Genomic DNA, 25,757 nt, shown 5'->3' with positions numbered 1-25,757 from the left:
TTACCTAATGATTTAAAAGTGAAATCCAAAACAAAATGACAAAGTCCCAGGAGTCATCCCTGTGGCTGGCAAGTGGAAGGCCCCCAGTGCCTGGGTGGCCTTGAGGGGCTTCCAGTTATGCAGAGTAGTTCTGCAGTTGCTGGTGGGGGAGGGGAGTTCTGGACTTGCCCTCCTGTTCCTTGCTGTCTCCTCTTTCCTCCAGACTGACATTCAGACTAGTTTCTAAATGTCTGCTTGCCCTTGCCTGCCTTTTTCCCTTTCTCTGTCTTGCATGACTTATATCAAGCAGTTCTACTACGGATACCACAGAGGCCCATGAACGAAAGTTGAACAGTTCCCATCCTCCCCCAGCATCCTCTATCATCAAGTAGCCTGGCATAAACAGAGTAATGAAGGCTAGTGTTGGGTGGTGCATCCTAGCCATCTAGCTACCAAGCATGGGTAATCCCAGCTTCTCAACTTTTTAGGTAGTGAATGACTAAGAGTGTATGTGAGGGACACAGTAAAGAAACCACTGAGATGTCTACTCTGTGATTAGGGGGAAGTTTTTTTTGTTTTTTTTTTTTTATTGTGGATAAGAGAGAGAGAACATCCAGAGGCATCTGGAAGAGTCCAGAGCCGAGAGAAAAAGAAGCAGCAGACTGGACATGAGCTAGGGAAGTGGGGAGGAGAGAGAGAGAGAGAGAGAGAGAGAGAGAGAGAGAGAGAGAGAGAGAGAGAGAGAGAGAGAGAGAGAGAGAGAATGGTGGGGAAGAGAATTGCAGAGATGGGGGGATTGTAACAAGGAAACACCTTGCCCTTATAAAGGGACCTGGAATAGCCTGGGAGCTAGCACAGTGCAGGAGGAGTTAGGGGAGTGAGAAGGGCCAGAACTCTAGTGTGGGGGCCTTGAAATGTATAACAAGTACTTGTGAATAAGGACTGAGGGAGCCTGGAGGCCTGCATGGGCTTTGATATGGAACCACTTCTGGTATATGTCAATGGAGAGCCATATGTCCCTTCTGCCAGAGGCTAGGGAAATTACTCCTTTTGATGGGTGGAAACCATTCCACAAGTTTCTAGGAAATGCTGGGTTTTATCTAACAGTCAGAAATCCTCTAGTCCAGCTTGAGCTAAGCCAAGAATGTCATTTATAGACATATGTACTCCCTGAGACCTAACAAAGACCAAGTAAAAGAACCTTTCATTTGTAATTTGTAATCATTTTAATGCTATAGAAAGAAAAACAAAAAAACCTTGAGGTATACATTGCAACATCTCAGATGACTTTGAGGGGGACCATTGAGGATTGCTGGAGTCTGATTACTAGAAGGTTACTAATACCACAGACAGAGAACAGCGTGGCGGGGCCTCTAAGGAGAGTCCAGGCCCCAGCTCCACAGACAGACAGCATACAGCAAGCTCTGAAGAGGCCTCAGCTGATTGGAGGATGCCCACCCGCGTGGAGAGAGCCGCTGGTTTGTCTTGTCTGCTGGTTCCTGTGCTGATCTCACTTTGAAGTGCCATCATAGGCACAGGGAAGAGTCATATTTAATCAAGACAGTGGGGGTTTGTCAAGTTTATCCCTCCCCACGACACATACATGCAAATACATCTTCAAAAATGTAAAAATGCCTCTCTAAGTCCCAGGGTTCCAGCAGATGAGTTTGAGAAGGACACACACAAACCACAGAAGTGGAGATGACATGCACTGTTTACATCTAAGTGCTTAGGATCCTGCCTAGCACACAGAGTCCAGCAAATGTAAACCCTCGTGACTCTTGGTATTTTTAATCTCCTGCCTACTACTCCAATAAGTAGTGACACTTTTTCTATTTACAAATCACTTTCCCTTAGTTACTTGTGATTATGTAAGAGTCTAACATCTTATGTAACCACGTAAGGGCTGATGTTGCCTGACCTGTGATGAGCACTTAAATATTTAGCAGATGAAATTGAGAAAGCAGCCTTGAAGTGGGGGGTGGTGGTGGTGGGGGGGAGAGTCATAATCTGTTCTGTCTCTTTCTCCCACCTTCCTTGCCTCTCTCTCCTTGCCAACCACTGGAGTCTCCTGACAGCATGGCCCCTATAATATGTGTCTTGTATCATCTTTGGGTTATCAAAAACACGCTGATCCATACCTTGTCTTAATGCCAGAGGAAACATGATCTGGGTCTTCTGGGACAGCCCACAGGCTTTGCACATGCCTGTCCAGTCCATCCTGAGTGCAAACACTTCCCCTGAACTACTTGAGGCTGGTGGGGATCCAGCAAGCACTCACCTCTCACCACATCACCTGTCTTCTTCCCTAGGGACAGGAGCTGACCATCCGCCAGATCTCCCTGCTGGGCTTCCGGGACCTGGTCCTGCTGAAGGTGAAGCTGGGTGACTTGCTGCTGTTGGCACAGTCCAAGCTGCCCTCATCCGTTATACAAATGCTGCTCATTCTGCAGGTGAGCGCTGGGGGAGGCCTGCTCCTCATGCCAGCCAGGAGTGAAATAATCCAGCCCTGATGGAGGTGGGGAGGAGGTCTAACAGCAGAGCCGGGTAGCTGAGCTGTGCGTCCTTCTTGTCCGTATGTGTTTCTTGGGTCACTGGCTCATGTATTTGCTGTACACCCATCAGGACCCCAGTGCTGTCCTCGGTGCTGGCATTGGAATAAGGGGGGAAAGACCTGGAACCTGATTTACTGGGTGCTGTGGCCTTCTCAGTCCCTGGGAGGGTGGGATTTGGGTGCTTGCATTCCCTCTGTTCTGAATGCCCTGTGGTCTGGGACAGTCAAGGCATATCCTAAACATTTCCCTCATGCTTCTGACCTCAGCACCCACCCAGCCCAGAGTTTTGAGCACACAGGTAGGCTTTCATTGTGGTGCCAGCTAGTGAGGAGTAGACATCCTTCTGTACTCTTCAACCATGTCTAGGAGCCAAGGAGTGCAAATAATACCAAAGTATCTACCATAGTAGTCAAGATAGACCTAGAACTCCTAAATGGGCATCATGGCAAAGCAAGACCATGTCAGGTCTCAGAGCCACCAGCTCTGGTCACTTTCTGGTCTCTGTTTGGATGATTCTTCCTTATTTTTTGTGATGCTGTCTCTTGTGGCCTTGCCTGGTTGCTGCTAGACTTGGTCTGTCGCTGTTTGTGGAATTATTTGGATCCGATTACATGTGACGCGCCATGGTGTTTGTTTCCAGCGAGACACTACCCAGATGGCTCCAGGCTGTCTTCTCATCCCGATCCTAAATTTGCAACAGGAAGATGAGCTAACACTTCTCAGGCTCTGGTTGTTTGCCAGGTGCAGGCACAAGGACTATAAATGTACTGTTTTCTTAAACTATCCAAACAACCATTTTATGAGGTCAGCATTGTTGTTATTCCCATGCTCCAGATGAGGAAACAATAACAGGACACTTCTGCACTTGAGTGAAATCCCTCAGCTGGGAAGAAGCGCTAAGATTCTAATACTCAGAACATCCTGCTTCCTTCTTGGGGCAACGGATCTGATCGGTGCATGTTGGGTTTGGGGATCCCTTTTGCCCAGTCAGCTGTGACACTGAGTGAGGTCAGGTGGAACCCACCTGCCCTGGGGAGTCCTTCCCCATGGATGGCTGTGCAGTTCAGGTTCCAGTCTCCACCAGGCTCTTGATGACTGGAGGAACGCCACCAGCCCCACCTCCCCCAGCTACTGTGCTTTTGGTTATCTTGGGGCCGTCTTTCTGCGTATTCCCCTTTCCTGTAATCAGAAAAGAGGAAGGGTCATCTTAGAGATGACGGTGGCTATCAGTCTAGGTCCGGCCTTTTTGTAGGAGGGAAGGAAGGGATAGGCGTGGAAAAGTGTCTGCAGCTTGCATCTGAAGTACTGAACACAGAGCTTAGCTCCCACATATGGTGTGTAGAAAAGGAGCCCCTGAGGATTCTGGGAGTGGGGTTAGGAAGCCGGGCTCCACTTTCTGTTTGTGCGTATAACCCTCCAGGGAGGCATCCAGCGTTAGTTACTTCCCCTTTTGCTGTGACAAAATACCTGAGAAAAACAACTTAAAAGAGGAAGGGTCATTTAGGTTTCCAGTCATCACCGCACAGAAGCCATGGCAACAGGAAGGTGCGGCAGCTGCCCCCACCATATCTTGTATCTGTATCAGCAAGCAGAGAGGGGTGGATGTTGGTACTCAGCTGGGTTCCTCTTTCCATGCAGCCTGAGACTCCAGCCCAGGGAATGGTGCTGTCCATGTGTAGGGTGGGTCTTCCCACCTCTATAACCTAGATAAGCCCTCACAGACAGGCAGGCATGCTCCCCAGGGGTGGGGGTTTCCATTCTGACAGTGACGTTAACTACTACACATCCCTTTCTATTTGTGGATGTGGTTGCCCTCTGAGGATTTTTCCCCACTTGCAGGAGGACCTGTTTTTATCCATGAAAGCCTTTTGAGGGTCTGGGTCCTGTGTAGAACAACCTGATGACACATGTCACCACCCTTTAAAGCCCCTGAAGATGCCCCAGAACTTCCATCTACTCTGCCCTGTCCAACTTACCCACCATGCTGTGTACCTGCAACTTCTTCCGTCTGATCTTAGGAAATCTGCTCAAGATGGCCCCTGGACCTTCAGCCCCTTCCACCTTTCCATCAGGTATTGGAAGCTGGCTTACCTGGTGCTCTGGCCTTCTTGGTCCCTGTGGGGCTGGGATCTTGATACTCACTTTCTCTCTGTTGTAAACACTGTTGTCTGGAACAGTCAAAGCAAAATCTTCAGCTCCTTCCTCACGCTTGCACCCTCAGCACGCAGCCCAGTCTTGATCATAAAAGTTCAGAAAGGGACGGAGCCAGCTAGTAAGATTTTACTGAAGAGGACCCAAGTCCATGGCCTTTGAGGACCATGGTGGCTTCTTCTTATAAAAGAGTGAAGCTAGAGAAGCTCCGTGGCTGTGTTGAAGTTCTGGAAAATTGGGCAACGAAACAGTCTCTGCTGTGGGTCTCCTTGGTTTTCCCTCGTCAAGGTGGTGGACGATCAGAGACGTTAGCTAACTGACAGGAGTACAGACTGATCCATGGGAGCTGGACCAGTCAGCCATTCCTCATTCACTCTCGCTCTGTCCTCTTAGCCTTCCTTCCTGTCTGCTCCTAGGTACTGGAAACACCCTAAGAACTTGTAAGATGGTCACACTCCAGGGTGGGGCACTTGGCATCATTTCCCTCTGCACCTCCTGGGACTAGATCTCCTGGAGCCTTCCTCCCTTGGATCTCACAGACCTGAGGCAGGAGGATGACAACAGTCAATGTAGGTCTTTCCTTGGTCCAAATCTATTTTCTGGGGCCTGAGGGGCAGCAGCTTGGGAGTCAGAATAGAATGTTCAGGGAATCCACTCTGGAGCCACGCCTGCTACAGGGAATGTACTGTCAATTGTCTGTTCTTTTCTAGGCCCTTACTCTCCACAGGACATGAGACCTGGGAATAATTTTCCCAAAATAACCTGACTCTGATACAAAGAAAAAGAGCCTTCCTCAGACTTCAGCTCTCTCTTTCCACCAGCCTTCCAAACATTCTTGAGCCAATCCCTCCCTTATAGGAAGATACAAAGGCATCTCCTGCTATAGGTAGAGAGCTCCTGTTCTCAAGGGGTCCCCCCCCCCCAGATGATGAGGGAGGCCTTCCATCAGTATGGGGCCCTGCCCAAGAGGCAAGATGTGTGACATTGTCCTTGGAGGGCCCTGTGCCTAGTTTAATAGTCTCCCATCTCCCACTCAACATTCTTAATAATTTTTGACTGTAGGGCTCAGCATCTTGTTTCATACTGGGCCATGAAAAGTTGTCATTTATGGGCTGTGTTTTGCTAAGTGGGCTAGCGGTGGGGCAGAAGGCTGAGGATGCCCTCACAGGCCGTGTCCTTGGGAGAGCTACCCAGCTCCAAGCTGGGTTATCATCCATTTGCCTCCTGCCTTTGGCCACTTCTGTTTCCTGTCATTTCTCTTCTGGGGGAAAAGCTAGAGAAGAAGTTGATGAGAACTAGCAAGAGAATAAAAATAAAAGAAGAAGAAAGCCTTTATTAGACTTTGAGACCTAATAAAGGTGGTTTATGGCTTGGAATGCTCTGCCCTGAGGTCTGGTTTGATTCCTGCCCCCCTTTTTTCCTACTGCCTTGAGTACCCCCCTCTGGTTTGGGCAGGCCTTCCTAAGTAAAGCAGCTTATTTTCTTATCCTTTTCATTTTCAGCGCTAAGCATTCTCATGCTTGAGCTCAAGGGGAGTGGAGAGCAGTGTGTGGCGATTGCCATGCCTATTCCCACGGCCACAGTCAAGTTCATCCCAGTGAATAGTCACTTACTCTGCATTTGTCTCTTCCCTCCCTTTCTAGTCCCAGACTGCAAGCTCTGCATACACCTGTAGCTTCTTCTTAGGTTTTTTGTTTCCTTAAACCACCCAACACCCAAGCATCTGCATCTCATTTGATGTAGCTGAGGAGGACCAAGGGAGAGTCTGTTTCCTAGGAACCACATCTCATCCGTCCAATCCCTAATCTGCAGGAGCGGGACCAGCCTGCTTCACTCCACAGACAACTTGGGGGCCATGGTGAGCTTTGTGTTGTTTTTAAGGAAAGCCATTCAGGGTCTGTTTTGGAGAATTTGAGGAGATAATCTTTCTGGCTATAGAGACCCCTGGAGCCTCCTTAGGCCCTTGTCCCTTTCCTGGTGGTCTCTGGGTCTTTGCCATCCCTCATCAGGAGAGCACATTTTCACACCCTTTCCAGTGAGAAATAGTTCACAGGGAACATGCTGGTTTTTTTTTAAAGTGTAACTGTCACTTTTATTTATTGTTATTAATATTTATTTGGTTTTTCTTTTTTTTAAGGCTACATACTATATTATCCCACTGATATGCAATAATATCCAGAATACACACATCTTTTCTTGCTTATTTTATGTATATAAGTGCTCTATTGAATTTTTGCCTGAAGAGGGCATCAGATCCCACTATATGATGGTTGTGAGCCACCATGTGGTTTCTGGGAATTGAACCCGGGTGCTCTGGAAGAGCAGCCAGTGCTCTTAACCACTGAGCCATCTCTCCAGCTCTAGCTGCTGGTTTTCTAGGAAGCAGGTTTTTGCCAGCCCCTTTCCCGTTTTGGCTGCCATGCATTTATTTTGGTTGGCTTTTACCCAAGGCTTAGCGTGAGGGCTCCGGCCCTGCTGGACTGCTGAAACTCTTCCTCTCTCCTGTCCTGGACTTTTCAGTGCTCTTCCTCCATTTTCTAACCTGGTAACAAGTGACAGTCACGTGGGCTCAGAGCCCAGTAGCTTGGGTTCCAGTCTAGGGGTTTTTTTTGTTGTTATTGTTCTTTGTTCTTATCATTTGTTGGCTGTGTTATACTAGGCAAGTTTCCTAAGCCTCCTCCTGGTCTTTATTTCTGGTCATTGGAAAGATTGTTAGAGACAGAGTTTCTCTGTGTAGCTTTGGTGGCTGTCCTGGATCTCACTCTGTGGACCAGGCTGGCCTCAAACTCACAGAGATGTGCCTGGTTCTGCTGGGACTAAAGGCATGTGCTACTACCACCCAGCTCACATACAGTGCTTTTGTGAAGTGCCTGTGTGCTATGGGTAAGCTTTCCACTCCTCCGTGGGTGGCATAATTGTTGGACCTTGCCACCTGCCCCTTTAGAGCCATAGTTAGGACTATGTTACATACACTGTCCTGGGAGAACCCAGATACTGTTTTGGTTTGTTTTTTTTTTTTTTTTTTGAGACAGGGTTTCTCCATGCAGTAGCTCTGGCTGTCATAGAACTTGCTCTGTAGATCAGGCTGGCCTTGAACTCAGAGATCCACTTGCCTCTTCGTTTCTGGTTTAATTAATCTCTCATCTTCCACTCAGCATTCTTATTAATTTTTCACCTCAGGGCCCTGCATCTTCATTTTGTCCTGGGTCAGGAAAAGCTGTCATTTGTGTTTTGCTAGGCAGCCTGGCAGAGGGGCTGAGGATTGGGGACTGCTGCCTCTGAAAGGGTCAGTGCAAGCTGCGTCCCCATGGCCCGTGGACCTGGGAGAGGCATCCAGCTCCAAGTCTTGCATTCATCCTTCCCCTTCCTCCTATTCCTCGTCTCCATTTCCTGTGCTCCTTCATTCTCATCCATTGACTTGGGACAGACGACCAGCGCTTCTGGCCTGTTTCCTTCATTCTAACCACCGGGAGCCTAACTGTGACCAACACTGCCTTGTACTCGGAGGAGGGCCACTGGCAGGCGCTGACAGGTGTCCACAGCTGCGACACTTCTCACTAACCTTTATCTGTCTTGGGTGTTTATTTGTAGAGTGTTCACGAGCCCACAGGCCCAAGTGAGGGCTATCTGCAGCTGGAGGAGCTGGTGAAGCAGGTGGTGTCTCCCTTCCTTGGCATCAGTGGGGACCGCAGCTGCACAGGCCCCACGTACTCACTGGGTAAGAAGAACATAGCTCTAAAGTCTAGAGGCTTGGGGATAATAATACCCACTACATGGTACTGAGCACCGATTGTCTGCCTAGCGCTTTGTGTCAGTGAAGGCCGGTGCAAATCTTGGTTTGTTAATTACAGATGTTCCTAGGCCATGTGGCAGCAATCCTGCCCCTCTACCAGTCTTTCTCAGAGACTGATCCCGGCCCCTGTAGTAGTTACCTGTCTTATCCATACCTTTGATCTTTGAATGTGCCTGGACATTAATTTTCTTGTATCTAATACTAGAAACTGTATTTTTTTTTAAAAAATTATGCCAGCCTTAGTCTGGGTTACTATTGTTATCATCAAACACCATGAACAAAAGCAACTTGGGGAGGAAAGGGTTTATTTCACCCACCATTCCATGGAACAGTTCATCATTCAAAGCAGTGAGGGCAGGAACTCAGGCAGGACAGGAACCCGGAGGCAGGAGCTGATGCAGAGACAATAAAGGGGTGCTTTTTACTGGCGTGCTCCCTGAGGCTTGCTCAGCCTTCCTTCTTATAGAACCCAGGACCACCACCAGCCTAGGGATGACACCACCCACAATGAGCTGGGCCTTCCCTCCATCAATCACTAGTTAAGCAAATACCATACAGGCTTGCCTACAGCCAGATCTTAAGGAGGCATTTTCTTATTTGAGGTTGCCTCTTCTCAGATGACTTTAGCTTGTGTCAAATTGACATAAAACTAGCCAATACAACACCCTTCACTCATATGAGTGGACACCCACCCATTATATTTCTTCCCTTGACAGCAGCTCAGCATGTGAAGCTACCATGTCACTCACACAGCCAGATCTTTCATCTGCTGTCCTCACTCTGTTTCCATAGGTACTGCAAGGTCTTTCACTACAAGGGGTGAGGTTCCTGGGTTTGGGGATAAATTCTCCTGGGGCCCCCCTTTTGGTGACCATAAAGCTACTACAGTCCAGGTTCTGTCCTAGTCTCTTTAAAGTATCCAGAGGGGAGTCAAATCTGGTCCTTCTCCCAGTGAGAGCACAGTCTTGATGGTCTCAGAAGAAGTGGCTGATGATGTAGTACCATCTACTGTAGAATAGTTCCCAATAAAACCACGGTCTTGGTGGAAACAGCCCTGTGAAAGGCTTGTGATAAAGACTCCGGTCACTGCCTGAGATGTAAGCACTTAACGTGCAGACACTCACTTGCTTATTTCCGTCTTCAGCGTCTGCAGTGGTGCCTGACATCTAGCCATGCAGCAATACAGCAGGTATTCGAGCATGATTGCTAGACCCATGCAGGCAGCTGTACTCCCAAGCCTGGGCGGCCGGCACCCACAGAAAGGTGCAGAGCAGGAAACATCACCTGGATGGGAATCTCTCGGCCCTCTTTCTGCTGTGATAGAGCTGTCGTTGAGCTTCAAAGCCAAGGAGGCAAGGAGCAGTCTCCAGGGAGCTTGCTGCCCTTCCTGGGTCTCTCGGTGTAGCAGGCTGAGCCTTCTGCTGGCAGTTTTCCTGGCCCTGGTCCTGTCTCTCTGGGGGTACAGACTGGAGGAGGCTGGCTCCAGTCAGCCGACCCCCAGGTCTTTCCACAGCCTCGATCTCTGCTCTCTTCCTCACCCCCTTGACTTAAGATCAGAAAGCTATTGAAGGAAGACAACCTCCCACCCTCTGCCCTAAGCTGGATGCTATATTGCTGCAGTCTCCATGGAGCCTTCCTTCCTTATTACTGCCTGGGCTCGTGTCATCTCAGGGATGGGCACCCAGGGAGATGTCAGGATGCCAGCAGGTTAGCTGAATTATGCCAAGAACTCTACCATAGTCAGGGCCTAACGCCAACAGAGAGGAAGAAAAATAACTTTTCTTCAACCCCCATAAGCTCTTAGTTGGAACAGATCCCTGTAACAGATTAACGAGAAAAACAAACAAGTGTATTAAAACATGTGTTCTCACATGCAGGAGAGAATCCAGGGAACAAGAACTTTTCAAACAGTTGGCTTTGAGTCCCTGTTTATGTAACAGCTTTAATAAAGAACAATAATTTTTGAGAACAGGGTCTTATGTAGCCCAGGCTGGCCTCAGCCTTACTATGTAGCTGAGGATGGTCTTGAACTTCTGATCCTCTAGCTTGGACCTGCTTCTCCATTGTCTTTACTTCACTAATCTTTCATGTTTTAAAAATTACTTATTGTTTTATGTGTGTGGGCCTTGCCTGTATGTGTGTCTAGTGCTCAAAGAGGCCAGGAAAGGGCATTGACTCCCCTGGAGCTGGAGTTATGGGTGGTTTTGAGCCACCATGTGCTTCTGGGAATTGAATCTGGGTTTACTTGAAGAGCAGTCAGTACACTTAAGTGCTACTCCATCTCTTCAGCCACCACTTCATGTTTTGAGGAGGCATATTCTGGTTTCCCAAGCCTGGAACAAAGGTAGATATAAGAACTCTAAGAGGAGCTACCTCTGGCTCTCCAGCCCAAATAGGAATAATACATACTTTTGTCAGATAAGGCGAGGCCTGAGACTTTATTCTTGTATGAAGGACAGTGTATTTTTTTAAAAATTACATTTTATTTATTTATTTATTTATTTATTTATTTATTTATTTATGTGTGTGTGTGTTTGTGTGCACGCATGCACTCATGCATGCACACACACACATGTCCATCCATGCATGCCACAACCTTAGTATGGAAGTCAGAGAACAGCTTATGGGAGGTCATTTTCTCTTCCCATCATGTGGGTTCTGGAGTTCAAACTCAGGCTGCCAGGCTTGGTGACAGGCACCTTTACCTGCTGAGCTATTCTGCCAGCCCAGTCCTTATTTTTGAAAGGGACTTTGTCTTGAAAGGGACAGAGGGTGGCTATTATCCTATTGGAGCAATTTAAAAATTATGGTTATTCCAGTTAATAATCTCAGCAGATGTGTCGTCAGCCTCCCCTCCAGGCACCGTGTGTGCTGCTGCAGATGTGCTAGTGAGCAAAATGGGATCTATTCCTGCCCACAGTCCAGTGAGGGCCAGGGTAAGGCGGAGACTCATCTGTGTATGGATGCTCTGACGCGGAAGCACAGGGACCACCCAGACGGGACACTGGGGAAGGCTCCCTGAAGGAATTGAGGTCTGTTTGGGGAGGTGTAGGATGTGCAGGAGTTAGCTGGAAGACAATCCAGTCAGGAAGGACCACTGGGAGGGCCAGGGGGAGGTGGGAGGGCCAGGGGGAGGTGGGAGGGCCAGGGGGTGGTGGGAGGGCCAGGGGGGGGGTGGGAGGGCCAGGGGGGGGTGGGAGAGCCGGAGGCTGGAGACTTGAGGAACTGAAGGAGCTTCAGAGATTCGGAGTCACTAGTGGCAAGAAATAGTGCTGGTCACAGGCCAAATAGTAGACACTGTGTGGGCCAGCTGTGGAGCAGGGTCACCATTCCTGCGTTATAAGGGCTAAAGTCGCTGGGCCCTTTGAGTTAGGACCCCAAAGCTAAGATGTTTGAGCTTCTGCAGCTGCCCTTGACACCCTCCCATCCCCACCTCAGCACTGTCAGCATTGAGGACATGAGTTCATCGGGGCGTAGTAGTATTGGTGATCCTGCCCTTCTATCCCTCAGTCCAGGAGGTGTCCCAGGCCAGACATTTCATCGCAGACCTCTGCATGTTAAAAGCTGAGGTGACCTTCCCTACCCTTTGGGGACACAGACCTCTATTGATGGTGAAAGTACTGTTCATTCGGTCTGGGTATTAAAGACAATAATGGAGAGGTTGGAGAGGCTCAAAGATTAAGAACACATATTGCTCTGGCAGAAGGCCCAAGGCCAGTTTCTAGAAGCCACCACAAGCCACTGTAGCTCTAGCTCCAGGGAGATTACAGCACCTCTGACCCCTGTGGGCCATTCACTCAGGTGCACACCCACACATGGACACACATATATACACATAATTCTTTAAAAAATGGACAGTGAAAAAATTTTAAGAGTCACACTGGAGTCACGAGAGATCCTTTTATCTGGGGCAAAGCTGTGCCCTGGCTCCCGAGACCAGAGCAGCATGAGGTTTGTCAAGGTGGCTGGGACATCATCTGAAAAGCCACTCAGCCAGTGGCCATGCTGCATACTCCTGTCCAGGCTGTTGGCAGGTGTGCATGGCCTGAGGAGGGTGGTGCTGCCGTTACTCTTGGGGTCCCTGGGAAATACCCCAGCTTTGCAGGCCAGAACGGTACTTACCCTGTATCCCTGCCGTGTGCCCTGCATCTTCGACTCCAGAGATGCTGGGGCCGTGACTTGCTGCACCTGGAGCTGTACCAGGACAGGGAGTCTTGCTTTAGAGCAACAGATAAGTGATCTAATCCAAGGTCCCAAATGGAGTGTGAGCGTGTGTGCGTGTGCGTGCATGTGGTGTGCAAACCCGCTTCTCTAAAGCCTCATTTTTTTTTTATTATTATTACCAGAGGACAATGGCGGTATCAGGTGAGGAAGGCAGCGTGAAACTAAAAGAACAGCAAACACACAGTGTGGAGGCCTGACCCAAGCGCTGCCTTTCATGTTACCCAAATTCCTGAGCTGCCTGAGGTTTCCTGAGCCTCTCAGGGCCCCTCCTCTGCCGCAGACTTTCGGAGGCTAGATTCCTCCCTCACAAAAGCCCGAGCCTCCCCCACCCTCCCTCCTTTGTATCCCTGGGGCCCCTCTGTAGCTTGCCCCGTAGCTGGACACTAGCTTCTCTGCATGACAAAGGCCGTCTGGGCCTTTCAGGTTCGGGACTAGAGCAGGAGCCCTCAATGGCTTTGGTAGGCGGGGGCATTCTGGGAGCCGAGAAGATCAAAGGCCTGTTGGGGAGCCAATCCCCCAATAAAGGACCTCCCTACACAGGCTTTGCCTCTCGAGGAGTCTGAAAGGAACTGTCATTGCTGGCTTTCACAGGGATGAAAGGCTGGCTCGGCTGGGGGCCTGTGAGCAGTGAATAAAGGCTCTGCCCGCCCTACCTTGTGGAAGTCAAGGAGGAAGGGGAAATGGCCTGAGAGCGAGTGCCAGCTGAGGTGGCAGACCAGCCTCTCCCTGCAGGAGTGCCCTCATCGCCAGGACAGCCCAGTCTTTAGGTCTCAGGTGTTCCTAGGAAGACAGTCACAGTCAGTCCCTTAGTGGGAGACCCCGTTCCCTTTCCGCTGGGGACATGGGACTGCCATCCCTGGTACAAAGAAAAAGAGAAGAAGAAGATAATGAGCCCAAGGGTGGGAAGCTAGCTACCTGTCAGGTCCCAGCCTTTGGTTTTCAGGCTTCCCAAGGAGCCCGGTAGGGTTGACTGATGGAGTCACTGTTCTGCTGACTTATCTGAGGATTAGCTCTGGTGACTGGCAACTCACTAAGGAAGCACTGTGTGCCAGGACACTTGGTGGCAAACCATGAGGCTCCTGTGGCCTTGGCTGTGCCAGCACCATCTTGGGAACCCAAACATTCTTCCAGAAAGCAGAGGCCTCTCTTGCAAGTGACTGCAGGGTAAGAGAGGAGGTCATGTGGGAAGAGTGCTGGGAGAGAGCAGGAGGATGAAACAGTGCTGAGGGCGGGGCCAAGCAGTGTTATGCCATGTTGTATTATGGGCTCCTTAGGGGCAGCTTGTCCCCCACTCTTCCTCCAGGTGTGAGGTCACCCACTAATCTTTCCCTGGACTCCAAACTGTTATTCATTAAGCGGCTCTGTTTACCGTGCGAGAAAAGCCACAACAAAACCCGCCAGGAGAGTTTATTAAGGGAAGGGAATAGAAGGGTGCTTAGGCCTATGGAAAGATCATGCAGGAAGAAAAAGGGCAGAGGGATGAGGAGTAGGACCCACTTTTATAGATCCTCCCCCCCACATGCGCATATGAGCTTACATAGCATGTGCCTAGATTACGTGATCACGCTGCACGCAAATTACCTGATCATGCAGCACAAGGATAACGCAGGACGTAAGGCCCTGGGATGACTAAGCATCTTGCCAATGCATGTGTGGTCATGGGGGAGTGGCTAGGAATTCTAACACAGACACTTGTCATGCTGTACTGTTATTAGACTGTGCAAGGCATGGGACACATGCTTCTTTGTACCCCAGGCCCGAGAGAGGTCTGTGTGTCCCCAGTACGCACCTCAATCTGAAGTGCTCTCTCTTCAAGACCTCTCTTCAGGCAGTAAAGTGCTTGCCATGCAAGGGTAAGGACTCAAACCTAATCCCCCAGAATCCACGTTGAAAAAGTTGAGCATGGTGGTACACCTTTAAGCCCAGGTACAGGATCCCTGAGGCTTTTCTGGCCAGTTAGTCTAACTGAATTGGTGAGGCCCAGGTTCAGCGCGAGAGCCAGTCTCAAAAGAATAAGGTGGAGAAATGATTGAGAGAGATACAGATGGCAGCCTCTCGGCCTTCCTTCGTATGCATGTCCACACACGTGTACACATATAACACACACACACACACACACACACACACACACACACACACACACACACCACATACAGGATTACCTGGGTTCCCAGGATACTCGTGTTATCTCTGCTCTGACATTTGTCACATTGATATCAGGGAAAACCAGGATCCCCTCTTGGGATTCTTGAGCTCATTAATAAAATAATTTTAAGAGAAAGTTGAAGAACAATTTTATTGGAGTTGAAATGAAAAACTCCTATTAGCCAAAAAAAAAAAAAAAAAAAAAAAGTCAGGCAGTGGTCACTTAAGCTTTTAATCCTAGCACTTGGGAGGCAGAGGCTGGTGGAGATCTGAGTTAGAGGTCAGCCTGGTCTACAAAGTGAGTTCTGGGATAGCCAGAGTTACACTAAGAAACCCTGTCATGAAAAAAATCCAAAAATAAAAGGATTCAAAGTTGGTAGGGGGTGGAGGGTGAGTGGATCTGGTTTGACTTAGGGAGAGGAGTTGGAGGTGAATATTCTCAAAACATCATGCATGGAATTTCAAAGAATGGAGAAAAATATTAAAAGGAAAAGAAGCAGAAGAAGAAGCAGCAGAAGAAGAAGAAGAAGCAGAAGCAGCAGAAGAAGAAGAAGAAGAAGAAGAAGAAGAAGAAGAAGAAGAAGAAGAAGAAGAAGAAGAAGAAGAAGAAGAAGCAGAAGAAGCAAACAAAACAATTCAGGACAGGCAAGCTGTAAAGCTCAACCTGGAGGAGGAAAATGGAGGAGGCAGGGGGCAGGGTGCGGCCATGCCGTTTGAGTTACTGGAATGGAGGTACACCGCATGGCAGCAAGCAGCCACATGACAGGGGCTGGAGCATTAGAGAAAGAGCAAGGAAGCCTGTAGCAGCAGAAAGCATACTTGTGTTCCAGTCAACATCTCAACATGAACGGGGTGGGGGCCAGAAAAAGTTATACCTTCTCAGAAAGGTCGGCAGACCCAGCTGAGCTTCAGGCAGGGGCGGGGCTTCTGAGAAGGAAATAGAGCATCTCACTGAAGGGAAGGGATGATAATGCTGCCTATCTCTTTAGCATGGCTCAAGTTGACCCGGCTTTGCTAGGGGTAATCCTTGGCCAGGTCATAGACCTTGACCAACTAAAATAGCAAGTCTCTCAGCAGACCAGAGATGCTTTCCTCTTGACCAGAAGCTTTCCTGTAATGCCCTGTTACTGCTACTCAAACAACCTGATCTCTTTCTAGCTTGTGAAGGTCACAAGCAGGAGCTCTGCTGTGGGGCCCCAGACTTGAGTCTCTGTATGTAATTGTGACTGCAGACTTCATGTTCATCTTCTGCCACACGCCGGGAGGAGATGCTGTTGGGGAAGCATCTCCTGGGCACAGTACCCAGCACTTGTTGGGCACCCCGCACATAGCTGCAGCTGGACTTGGACCCCCAGCTTTTCTGCACAGTTAGTGCAGCATTTGGCAAAGTGTTGTTCTGGAAGTGTTTGCTGAAGGCTAAGGCAGCATGGTTCCCCGGACACACTCTCTCCCCACTCCCCCGCAAGACTGTCTCAGTCTCACTCTGGCTTCAATTCTCAGCGCTTTTCAGCTGCAGCCGAGTGGCCTTTTGTTCATTCACTGCCTGTGGAACCCTTCAATGACTTGACTGCAGTGAAGAAATAAATGATGTCCAGAAAACCCTCAGAGACACCTTTTCTGGGCTCATTCCAGCAGGTTGAGGCCCGTGAAAAATCCTTCGGCTAGAGATGCAGTATGTCTCAGCGACGCACATGGAGTCTGCATTCCCTCAACTTCTCCTGTGTCCTCTCCAGCCCCAGCCCCTGCTCCAGCTCTGTCCTCTGCATGGATGGCCCGCCCTGGAGAATCTGTCCGTCTCAGGTGTTAGCCACATGTAGTAACTCAACCTCATAGCAGTGGGGTGCTTTCTTCCCCATCTAGAGGATCACCCAGCTCCTGGGAGTGTATGTGTTCACAGCTGAAACGGAGAAAGCTCCCGTCTTCTCTTGGCTCTGGCTTCTGCACACACCCCACCTTTGCAGATCGATGCCTTGCCTCGGTAACAGAGAAGGACTTCTAGCACATGTCCTCTGAAGCTGTTGGGCCCAGCTTCTGCCAGGCTGATTGTGGGTTTTCCCTGCAGCCAGCCCACAGTGCGTGGTTGTAAAAGTAGTGTGAGAAATGAGTTGTTCCTAGTGGCAGTGTTTCGATGATGGTTCTTTAGCTGGGTCCTTGCTGCTGTGAAGTCTTTGGTGCTTCTGTTGAAGAAGTGTCCATTTTCATGGTCATAAAAGTAGCCCATGGCTGTTCTAAGAAACTGAACATTATAGAAGTGGCTGTCTCTGGGGGACAAGTACTATGCACAGATTCTTTTTTATTGTTCCTTGGCATTCCGTATATAATTCCTTCTCCAAGACACCAGCCTCTTGGTGAGCACCCATGGGTGGGGTGGCCTTTCTTATTACCAGAGTCCAGAGGGTGCTGGCTCAAGTCACCCAAGTCCTGCTCGTCCACAGCCCATCCCTTTGAGTTCTGTGGTATCAGTGACTGGTGTCCTGAGCCCATTGTCACCTTCCCCTTCATCACTGTGGGTCTCTCTCCTGTGAACCACCTCTTTTCTGTACTCTGATACTGGCATTGACTTTTCCCATGTGTCTCTGCACCCTCCCTGGCTTTTCTGGCAGTAGCCCACACTCCACCTCCTGCTAGGGCCCTTTCCTGAAGCACACCCTCTTCTGTCCTCTCTCCTGTGTGACACATAGCCTCTCCCATGTGTCACAGAGACTTCCATCTGTCATCACAGGGGCCCTCCTAGGACAGACACACTTAGGCGACCTGGATGGGCACAGCTTCATTGTTCCTATACGTCGAGTTCCTGCAAGGCTGTGACCCTGAGGCTCATCCAGCGACTTGCTCAGGCTGTTCTCACCATTCAGAATGTGGTCCTCCTCTGTCCTCTTCAGGACCTTCTACCACTCTGTATGTCTCCAGTGTACATCTTTGGCCAGGTTTCTGATGGTCCTAGACATTTTTCCCCGCCTGTGAACCCCACTGACTTGTCCTTCCCTAAAGGTGCTTTGCCTGTAACATTTCTTGTTGGCTTTGTATGGGCAGCCAGGGAAAGCAGGGTCCGGAGTGATGCCAAACTCATCGGAGCCCCAGCTTGACTGTGCTCTAGCTCTGTTACCTTGGGTAAATTCCTAGCTCTCTGATACTCAGTTTTTTTCTCTTTAAAGTAGACACTAACAATGTCTCCGTATGCTATGATTTAGGTTCAGCTTTCTAGCAGTAGTCCAAAAATGCATACTAAACATTTTAAATTTTTTTTTGTGGCTATGAGATTTAAACCTAGGTCATCATTTGTGCTAGGTAAATGCTCTAGCATTGAGCTACACCACCAGCCTTGTCTAAACTTTATATTTTGAGACAGAGTCTCACTTGCTCAGATAGGCCTTGAACTTGCTCTGTAGCCCAGGCAGGCTTTTAACTTGAGATCCTCATGCCTCAGCTCCCTGCGTAGCTGGGGTAACAGGCTTGTACCACAAAGCCTCATGCATATAAAGCTTCCGCAGTTTCTGGAACACAGTGCTGAAAAAGCAACACTTGTAGACCCCAAGGTTGACATTGAGAATCTTCTTGAGTACTCTCCACTTTATGCATGGCCACAGGGGCTCTCAATTGAACCCAGAGCTCACTGATACGGGTTAGTCCAGCTCGGTAGCTTGCTCCAGGGATCTCCTGTTTCTGCCTTCTGAGTGCAGCCACCATACCCACCTGGTATTTACATGGGTTCTGGGGATCCGAACCCTGGTCCTCACGCTTCTTCAGCAAGTGCTTTATCCACTAAGTTATCTCCGCAGCCCCTGGGCTTTTGTTTGTTTGTTTGTTTGGTTTTTGGTTTGAGTTTGTTCGCTTTGAGAAAGGGTTCCTCACTGGCCTGGAACTTGCCAGATAGGCTAGGCTAGGCTGGCTGGCCAACCAGTACCGAGGATCTGTCTGTCTCCACCTCCCCATCTCTGGACTTGGCAGCTCACTACGTCTGGCCTTTTTGCTTGGATCAGACTCAGGTCCTCATACTTGCAAGGCAACCATTTCCCTGAGTCACCCCAGCCCTCCTGACCCTGCAGATGTCACCTTCTGAGCAGGGTTCTGAAGCCCTGGCTAATGTGTAAGTCTTCAGAGAAGAGGGTTTTTGTGGAATTAAAGGTCAATTCAGTGAGGCTCAGGCAGCACCTGGAAAGCGTGTGTGTCCACTCCATTCAGGAAAGTTTTAGGTGAGCGTTTATTGTGGGGTTCTAGTTGACTGGATACAGGATCTGGTGTAAACAGGTAAAGCTGTGTGACATGCAGATGGTCCTGTCCTCCATTGTATTCAGCGGGGCCCCACCTGAAGCTGTTCCCAGAGGCTGAGCCTCTCCCTCCCTTTTCTTCCATCTGAGGAGAAGCTTTTGGTCACTCTGTTACCTTCCCCCAGTCACAGCCATTGTTGCCCTTTTCTCTTGCAGCCAGGAGGCATTCCAGGATCCGGCCCAAGGTGACTGTCCTCAACTATGCCTCTCTGATGACCTCAGTTGGACGGCCACTGAACGAGATGGTCCTGACTCCACTAACAGAGCAGGAAGGTGAGGCGTACCTGGAGAAGTGTGGCAGTGTTCGGCGGCACACAGTGGCCAATGCCCATTCGGACATCCAGCTGCTGGCCATGGCCACCATGATGCACTCAGGGTTAGGGGAGGAGGCTGACAGCGAGGACAAGCACCTGCTCCTGCCGCCCAGCTTCCCACCGCCACACCGCCAGTGCTCCAGTGAGCCCAGCATCCTCGATAGCCCTGATGAACTGGAACTAGAAGATGGAGCAAGTGGCAGCCAGGAGGACTCCGAGATGAACTGTGCTTCCCTCAGCTGAGCTGACATCTCCAGGATTTCCGCATCCCTACTTTGTAGCCAGGATGAGGACTATGTGGATGTATCTCCTCCATGGATCACCAAGGGGCTCTTGCTTTGAGAGGCACTGCCTTATTTCTTAGGGCACAAGCCAAGTCTCCATACCCCCGGGAAACACCTGTAACCCCCCTGCACTGTGGTGTCTGTGGCTAGCTCCTCATGCCACTGTTCTCCTGATTTCCAGCCTCACCTGCTTCACCTGGATCCTCTTCTCTGGGCCCTTCCCATCCTATTGGACTGGCTGATGCTCCTAGTATATAATGCTCTGGCATTACTGTCTCAGAAGCTGGGACCACACATGAGCATCTTGAATGTGTCAGCCCTTGCCGTTCCCCTAATGATCCATGAAGCAGAAGCCAAGGGGTAGAAGGAGTAGTAGAGGTTCTGTATAACATGGAAGTCAACTGTAGCCCATGCCACACATGGTCCTGGGACTGTGTCCTTATCACTTACTTTAATTGCAGTGTCCTTGAAAGCATTATCCTACTCGTGGGTGAGGGTCCATCCTTACGTATGTTCAGATGTCATGTGCTGTCTACACAGAGGGCTTTAGCCTAGCAGGATCTCTGTCTTGGACTCAGCCTCAGCATGTCGCTCTCCGGGCTTCTTCCCAGTCTCCAGGAATGAGCCTTCTCCGTCACTGGTGCCTTACTCCTCTAGTTTCAGGAACGGACTGACCACTTTCCTGTTGTGCCTAAGACAGCAACTGACCTAGTCTGTACCTGGATTTCACTTGAATTTGTAAAACGTGTATTGTTAGAAAAAAAAATGTTCATGAATATTTGCACATAGGACCTTGCACTGCTCATTTCCAGTGGAGTGTTTGCAGACTAAACACAGTGGGCCCCTTCAAAAAGTGGTGAAATAGCTCAGAACAAAAGGCTGAGTAGTGGACAGGACTCACATACCTCAGAGCTCTGGGGGAGCCAGACCGGTGTCTGGAATGACCTGTGTTCTAAGTGTCTTGGCTTCTAGGGAAGGCTATGCTGGAGCAAGAAGCCTGCCTCTTGAGCAGAGAAGTAGAGTGACTGGAATGTGTCTGGGCTTTTACATGGACAGAGAGACATGGGCATGTGGGCACGTTTTATTTGGAAGGACATTTATTCTCTGAGATTACAGAAGTACGCAGAAATGTCTGGGATTCCTGTCACGTCTGTCTCATGATGCTATTTGAGGCAGCTTGCTTTGTTCCTGTGCTCGGTCCTTATTAATGTTCTCTTCAGGTTGGGGAAGGGAACTTTTTTGTCTATGTTGAATCTCTGGCTTCCTCTTTATAGTTGTCTGTTGGTCTTGCTAATAGAAGCTCAGAAAAACATAGAAAGTTTCTCCTGATCCTGCTCTTGACATGTGCTGCCCTTTCAGGATCTGGTCAGTCTTTGGAAATTTTGTTGATGGAATCTCAATATATAACCCACCAATAGAAGAAGAGGCCATTCAAGCTCATCTAAGCCTTGATAGTGTCACCCTTGTGGGCAAAGATCTGAAATACGACCACAGCTGTGCTTTTGATGCATTCTACTTTAAAAATCTAATTTTAAAAAAATGTTTTAATTTTGTCCTTCCAAGAGAAAATGACAAAAGAGAGATGTTTACCTGTCACAGAAATGTCTAAATATTACACACTGTGCTCATGCACTTGCACACACACATGCACCCATCCATGTACACACAATGTGTGAATCTATACACATACACACACACACACACACAAAGAGAAATGTTCAAATTCCTTTGAGAATTTTAAGCAAAACCTGATCTTTCTATATGTGGTGTCTAAAGTCTACAAGTTGGGGGCTGGAGAAATAGATGGCTTGGTGCTCAAGGATACTTTCTGCTCTTGCAGAAGACCAGAAGACATGGGTTCAGTTCTCAGCATCCACATCAGGCAGCTCACAGTTCCAGGGGATGTGATGCCCTCTTCTGTCTTCTGAGGGCACCTGCATTCATGTGGTGTGCATACATACATGCACGTGCACGCATGCACGTACACACACACACACACACACACACACACACACACACTAAAAAGAACCTTTAAAATAACCTCCGTAAGTTAATTAATGTGTGTTAGTGGGCAGAACATTGCAGCTTATTTAACTTAACTGATGGCTAGGTCCTTGTTAGTACACCAAGCACACACTTGAGATTATTTATTCATCCAGACAAAAGAATTAGTCATGTTTGGGCTTGCTTTTATCATTGATAAGATTAACAGTGCATGTTTTAAATATGCCTTTTTCCGTATCGTGGATGTCCCTGTCGTGGACGGCAGTTGTCAGGATAATACACGGACTCTGGTATAGAAAGTGTACAGGCTGTTGAACGTCATTGCTGCTGACTTTGAACAGTTTACAAGTTTCTCTTTGGACAGACACACCTGGTGTTAGTACAGAAGTATCCCAGACTGTACACATCAACATTTTATGGCATTTGTGGGCTTTGGCCATCAGATCTATTGCAAGAGTGTCACCTGTAGCAGTTTTAACCAGTGCTCCCCCCCACCCCCCCAGGCCAGGGAGATTCTTGGCTATCATCTATGCCAAGGGGTTCCCTAGGTTGTTTAGCGACAGAGTAACCCAGCTCTGGGCTCTGAGTGAATCACAAACTAAACTCCCTTTTTATTGTCTGTTCTCAAAATAGATACAATAAATGTCGCTTTGTTTATGCCACTGGTGCTGTGGTACAGAGTGCTTCAAGTGTGTCTTGACTGAATTTGCAGGCACGGTACAGCTGGCCACGGTGCAGCTGGCCACGGTGCAGCTGGCCACGGGGCATGCTGGCCACGGTGCAGCTGGCCACGGTGCGTTCTGCCCTCCAAACTCCCCGCACCGCCCTGTCCAACCCGCTCCATTGTCCTGTCACCTCCTCTCCAGAGCCAGGCCTTAGCCCTTGGTTTTGTTGGCCATCTGGACTAGGTAGGCAAGTTTTTCTGGAGAAGCATGTCATCTGTGGAAGGTAGAAAACACTAAAAAAGCCCTTCAAAAGGTTTTCCTTGCCGAGTGTTTGACCTAGGGGGAATGCTTACTGTATTATATTTATTACGGGCTCCTTGCATATTCCTTTCTGGTTCTATTTGACAGAAGAAATTTATAATGTTTTACTCTCTGCATAAATACTTTTAGAAGGGCAGTATTAGTTTGAGGCCTCAGAAGGCTTAATAAAAGTGTTTGGAGAGGTGCTGTCTCAGCTGATTAATTATACTGTAGTTGTACTGGTAGATGGTCATTGGATATTCTCCCTCAGTGGGGATGTAAGGCCCATAAGGCAGAGGAATGTGGATAGTCTCTGGAAGCTGCATAGGCAAGGAAACATCCCTGGGAGCTCCCCGAAAGGAACGCAGCCCTGACACCTCGGTTCTAGTCCAGTGAGAACCATGTCAGACTTCTAAGTTACAGAACGATTGGATTAACACAGTGTGTTGGCTTACAGTCACTGGCACGTCCACGGCATGATGGTATACCACTGTGCACATCCATTTTCGTGGCAAGTTACCCAAATACACCTAGCAGAAGCTTCCACTGCATAAGCACTTTTCTTGGTGCTAGGAACACAGTGATGGGAACCTGACCGAGGTGCCTGCTTCCTCGGAGACGGGAGTGGCTGGAACCCAAGCCAAGTCTGGTGTTGTAGCATCTTGCTCCAGGAGGCGCCCTGGCTTGAGAGAAGGAAGAGCAGAGCAGCCAAGCCCGGAGCGATGAGGTGAGTGTTGGTTTCATGGTTGCCAGAGCAGCTGAGGCTTGGCCACTTCCAAAGGACATGGAGAGCTGGGCGACATGGAGAGCTAGGCAAGGAGAGTCCAGGGTCCTAGGCAGGGGGTTGAACACAGAATAGACTTGGCTGGTTTCCCCCCTCTTCCATGTTTTTTAAGTATAGCTTTAAAACTGAATACTTAAAGCAGAGTGGTGGTAACACATGCTTTTAATCCCAGCACTTGGGAGGCAGAGCCAGGTGGATCTCTGTGAGTTCGAGGCCAGCCTGGTCTACTGAGCAAGATCCAGGACAGGCACCAAAACTACACAGAGAAATCCTGTCACAAAAAAACAGAAAAAAACAAAAAAACAAATAAAAACCCCAAAAAACAAAAACAAATAAGCAAAAAACCTGAATACTTAGTAAACGTAATAATTACGAATTTAACAAGTCATTATTTGCCATTAGCGCCAATAAGCAAGTTTAAACACCCTTTTAAAGATTTTACATTTGTATGACAGATCTGATTATTAAATTTATAAATCTAGCAGATTTTAGCAAAAACTTCCGAGCAACCTTTGGATAATGCTTAGTCCTGTTTACGAGCTCAGCCTAACACTTCACACACTTTCAAGTGAATGTACAGATTTAATCTACCTCCTTTAAATATCTCTGTTTATTTTGGCAGTAAGCAAAGGCATCCTACACCATGGAAGCTGATAACCTGAGCTTATGGGGAAAACTGGAAGTCTATTAAATGAGTTTATTCTACTCTATGTTAACTTAGATGCCACCATAAAAAAAAGTCATGAGTCTAAGTCAATTCCCAATTACATATTTTATTTATTTATTTATTTATTTATTTATTTATTTATTTATTTATTTATTTATTTATTTTGGTTTTTCGAGACAGGGTTTCTCTGTGTAGCTTTGCGCCTTTCCTGGAACTCACTTGGTAGACCAGGCTGGCCTCGAACTTACAGAGATCCGCCTGGCTCTGCCTCCCGAGTGCTGGGATTAAAGGCGTGCACCACCACCGCCCTGCCCAATTACATATTTTAAAGTGGGCTTATAAAACTGACTTTATCCTATTAAATATCATGTGTGTCAAAAATAGCTGCTATATACAAGTCCCTTCCTGACCCCAAAATAGTAGTCTGTGCTGTTGGTCTCCTCTTCAGAGTCTGAATCCCAGCCCTCAGGGCCCCTCTCTGGCCTGTGCTGTGTAAGCAACTCGGGCTTGCCTCATTGTAGGGTGGGGGCTGATGCCTGTGGTGGCCACTTGTGCGAGCCCACCACCTTCCCTCTTGGCTGTTTGATTTTCTCAAAATCTTACATTAAACCCTGTGCTAAAATAACAGATCTGTGGGTCAGAGAGATGGCTCAGCAGTTAAGTTTAAGCGTGCCTCCTTCCCTTCCAGAGGGTCTGTGTTTGGTTGCCAGAACCCATGCTAGGCAGCTTTCAGCAAACTGTAACCCAAGCTCCAGGGGATCTCACACCCTCTTCTGGCCTCTGTGGGCACCCATCCACATGGTACACACACACTCATATAGATAAATAAACAAATTAATAAAATAACAGATGCGGCTTTTGTCCTCTTGTTAGACCCTGACTGATGAACCAGGATTGAAGGATATAGTCCCTCGAGAAGATCACTGTGTTTCCAGGTAAGCAAGGTTACTCACTTAGGTGTGGACAGAGCTGGAGACACTCAAGGGATTCTTCTCACCCCACCTAAGGACCCTGCTATAATCGTGTGTAATCTTGGTGACTGCTCCTCAGCATTCTTGAGATACAGGCGAAGCACAGGTGACATCCATCTGTTCCCAAGAAAAAAATGGGTCCTATTTATGGCTCCTTAATCGACAGTTTCATACTTTAGAGATATTCTTGTAGGCCTTGTTCCTGTAGAGTGCAACTGCCCACCTCTTCAGAATGCCTTTCCCACACATCACTCATTAGATTGTTTTTTAATTTGTCTGGCTTCATGGGCTCAGTTTACTGATCTTTGAAAAGAATTATAAGGCAATGGGAATACCTTCTTCAGTTGAGCAGTATTCTGATTAGAGCCTGAATTCCTAAATTCTTTCATATTCTCACGGCCATCTCACTCTTAACAAATCCAGTCAGATACCAGCTAAATATCTTGGATAGCTCTGTTGTCTGTAACTTAATTCTATTTTCTGTAGACTGATGTAGGATCAAGTTTACTTGTCTGCCAAGAAAAATGTTTCCTACCTGCTTGAGCAATCTTGAGCTGGACTAAATAAATGGAGTCAGCATGAGGCCTTTGGTTCTTCGCATGGGGGAAGGCTTGTGTCACATTAATTTCTCTGCCAAATAATGGTAAAGCTAG

At 48.4% G+C, this 25,757-nt stretch overlaps 1 protein-coding gene across 1 annotated transcript in view; it reads left to right on the top strand.

Annotated features, from left to right (window-relative positions):
• Prr5l (proline rich 5 like) overlaps window positions 1-22,212 on the top strand; it is a 59,463-nt gene extending 37,251 nt beyond the window's left edge. The window contains exons 6-8 of the mRNA XM_059260999.1: window positions 2,292-2,432; window positions 8,277-8,403; window positions 19,272-22,212. Coding sequence (XP_059116982.1) covers window positions 2,292-2,432; window positions 8,277-8,403; window positions 19,272-19,672 — 669 coding nt within the window. The 3' untranslated portion in view covers window positions 19,673-22,212. The remainder of the gene's footprint in view (window positions 1-2,291; window positions 2,433-8,276; window positions 8,404-19,271) is intronic.
• The last annotated feature ends 3,545 nt before the right edge of the window (window positions 22,213-25,757 follow it).

This window comes from Peromyscus eremicus, chromosome 4 (assembly GCF_949786415.1).
Source record: "Peromyscus eremicus chromosome 4, PerEre_H2_v1, whole genome shotgun sequence".
Taxonomy (NCBI): domain Eukaryota; kingdom Metazoa; phylum Chordata; class Mammalia; order Rodentia; family Cricetidae; genus Peromyscus; species Peromyscus eremicus.
This window is presented reverse-complemented; position numbering and strand designations above follow the sequence as displayed.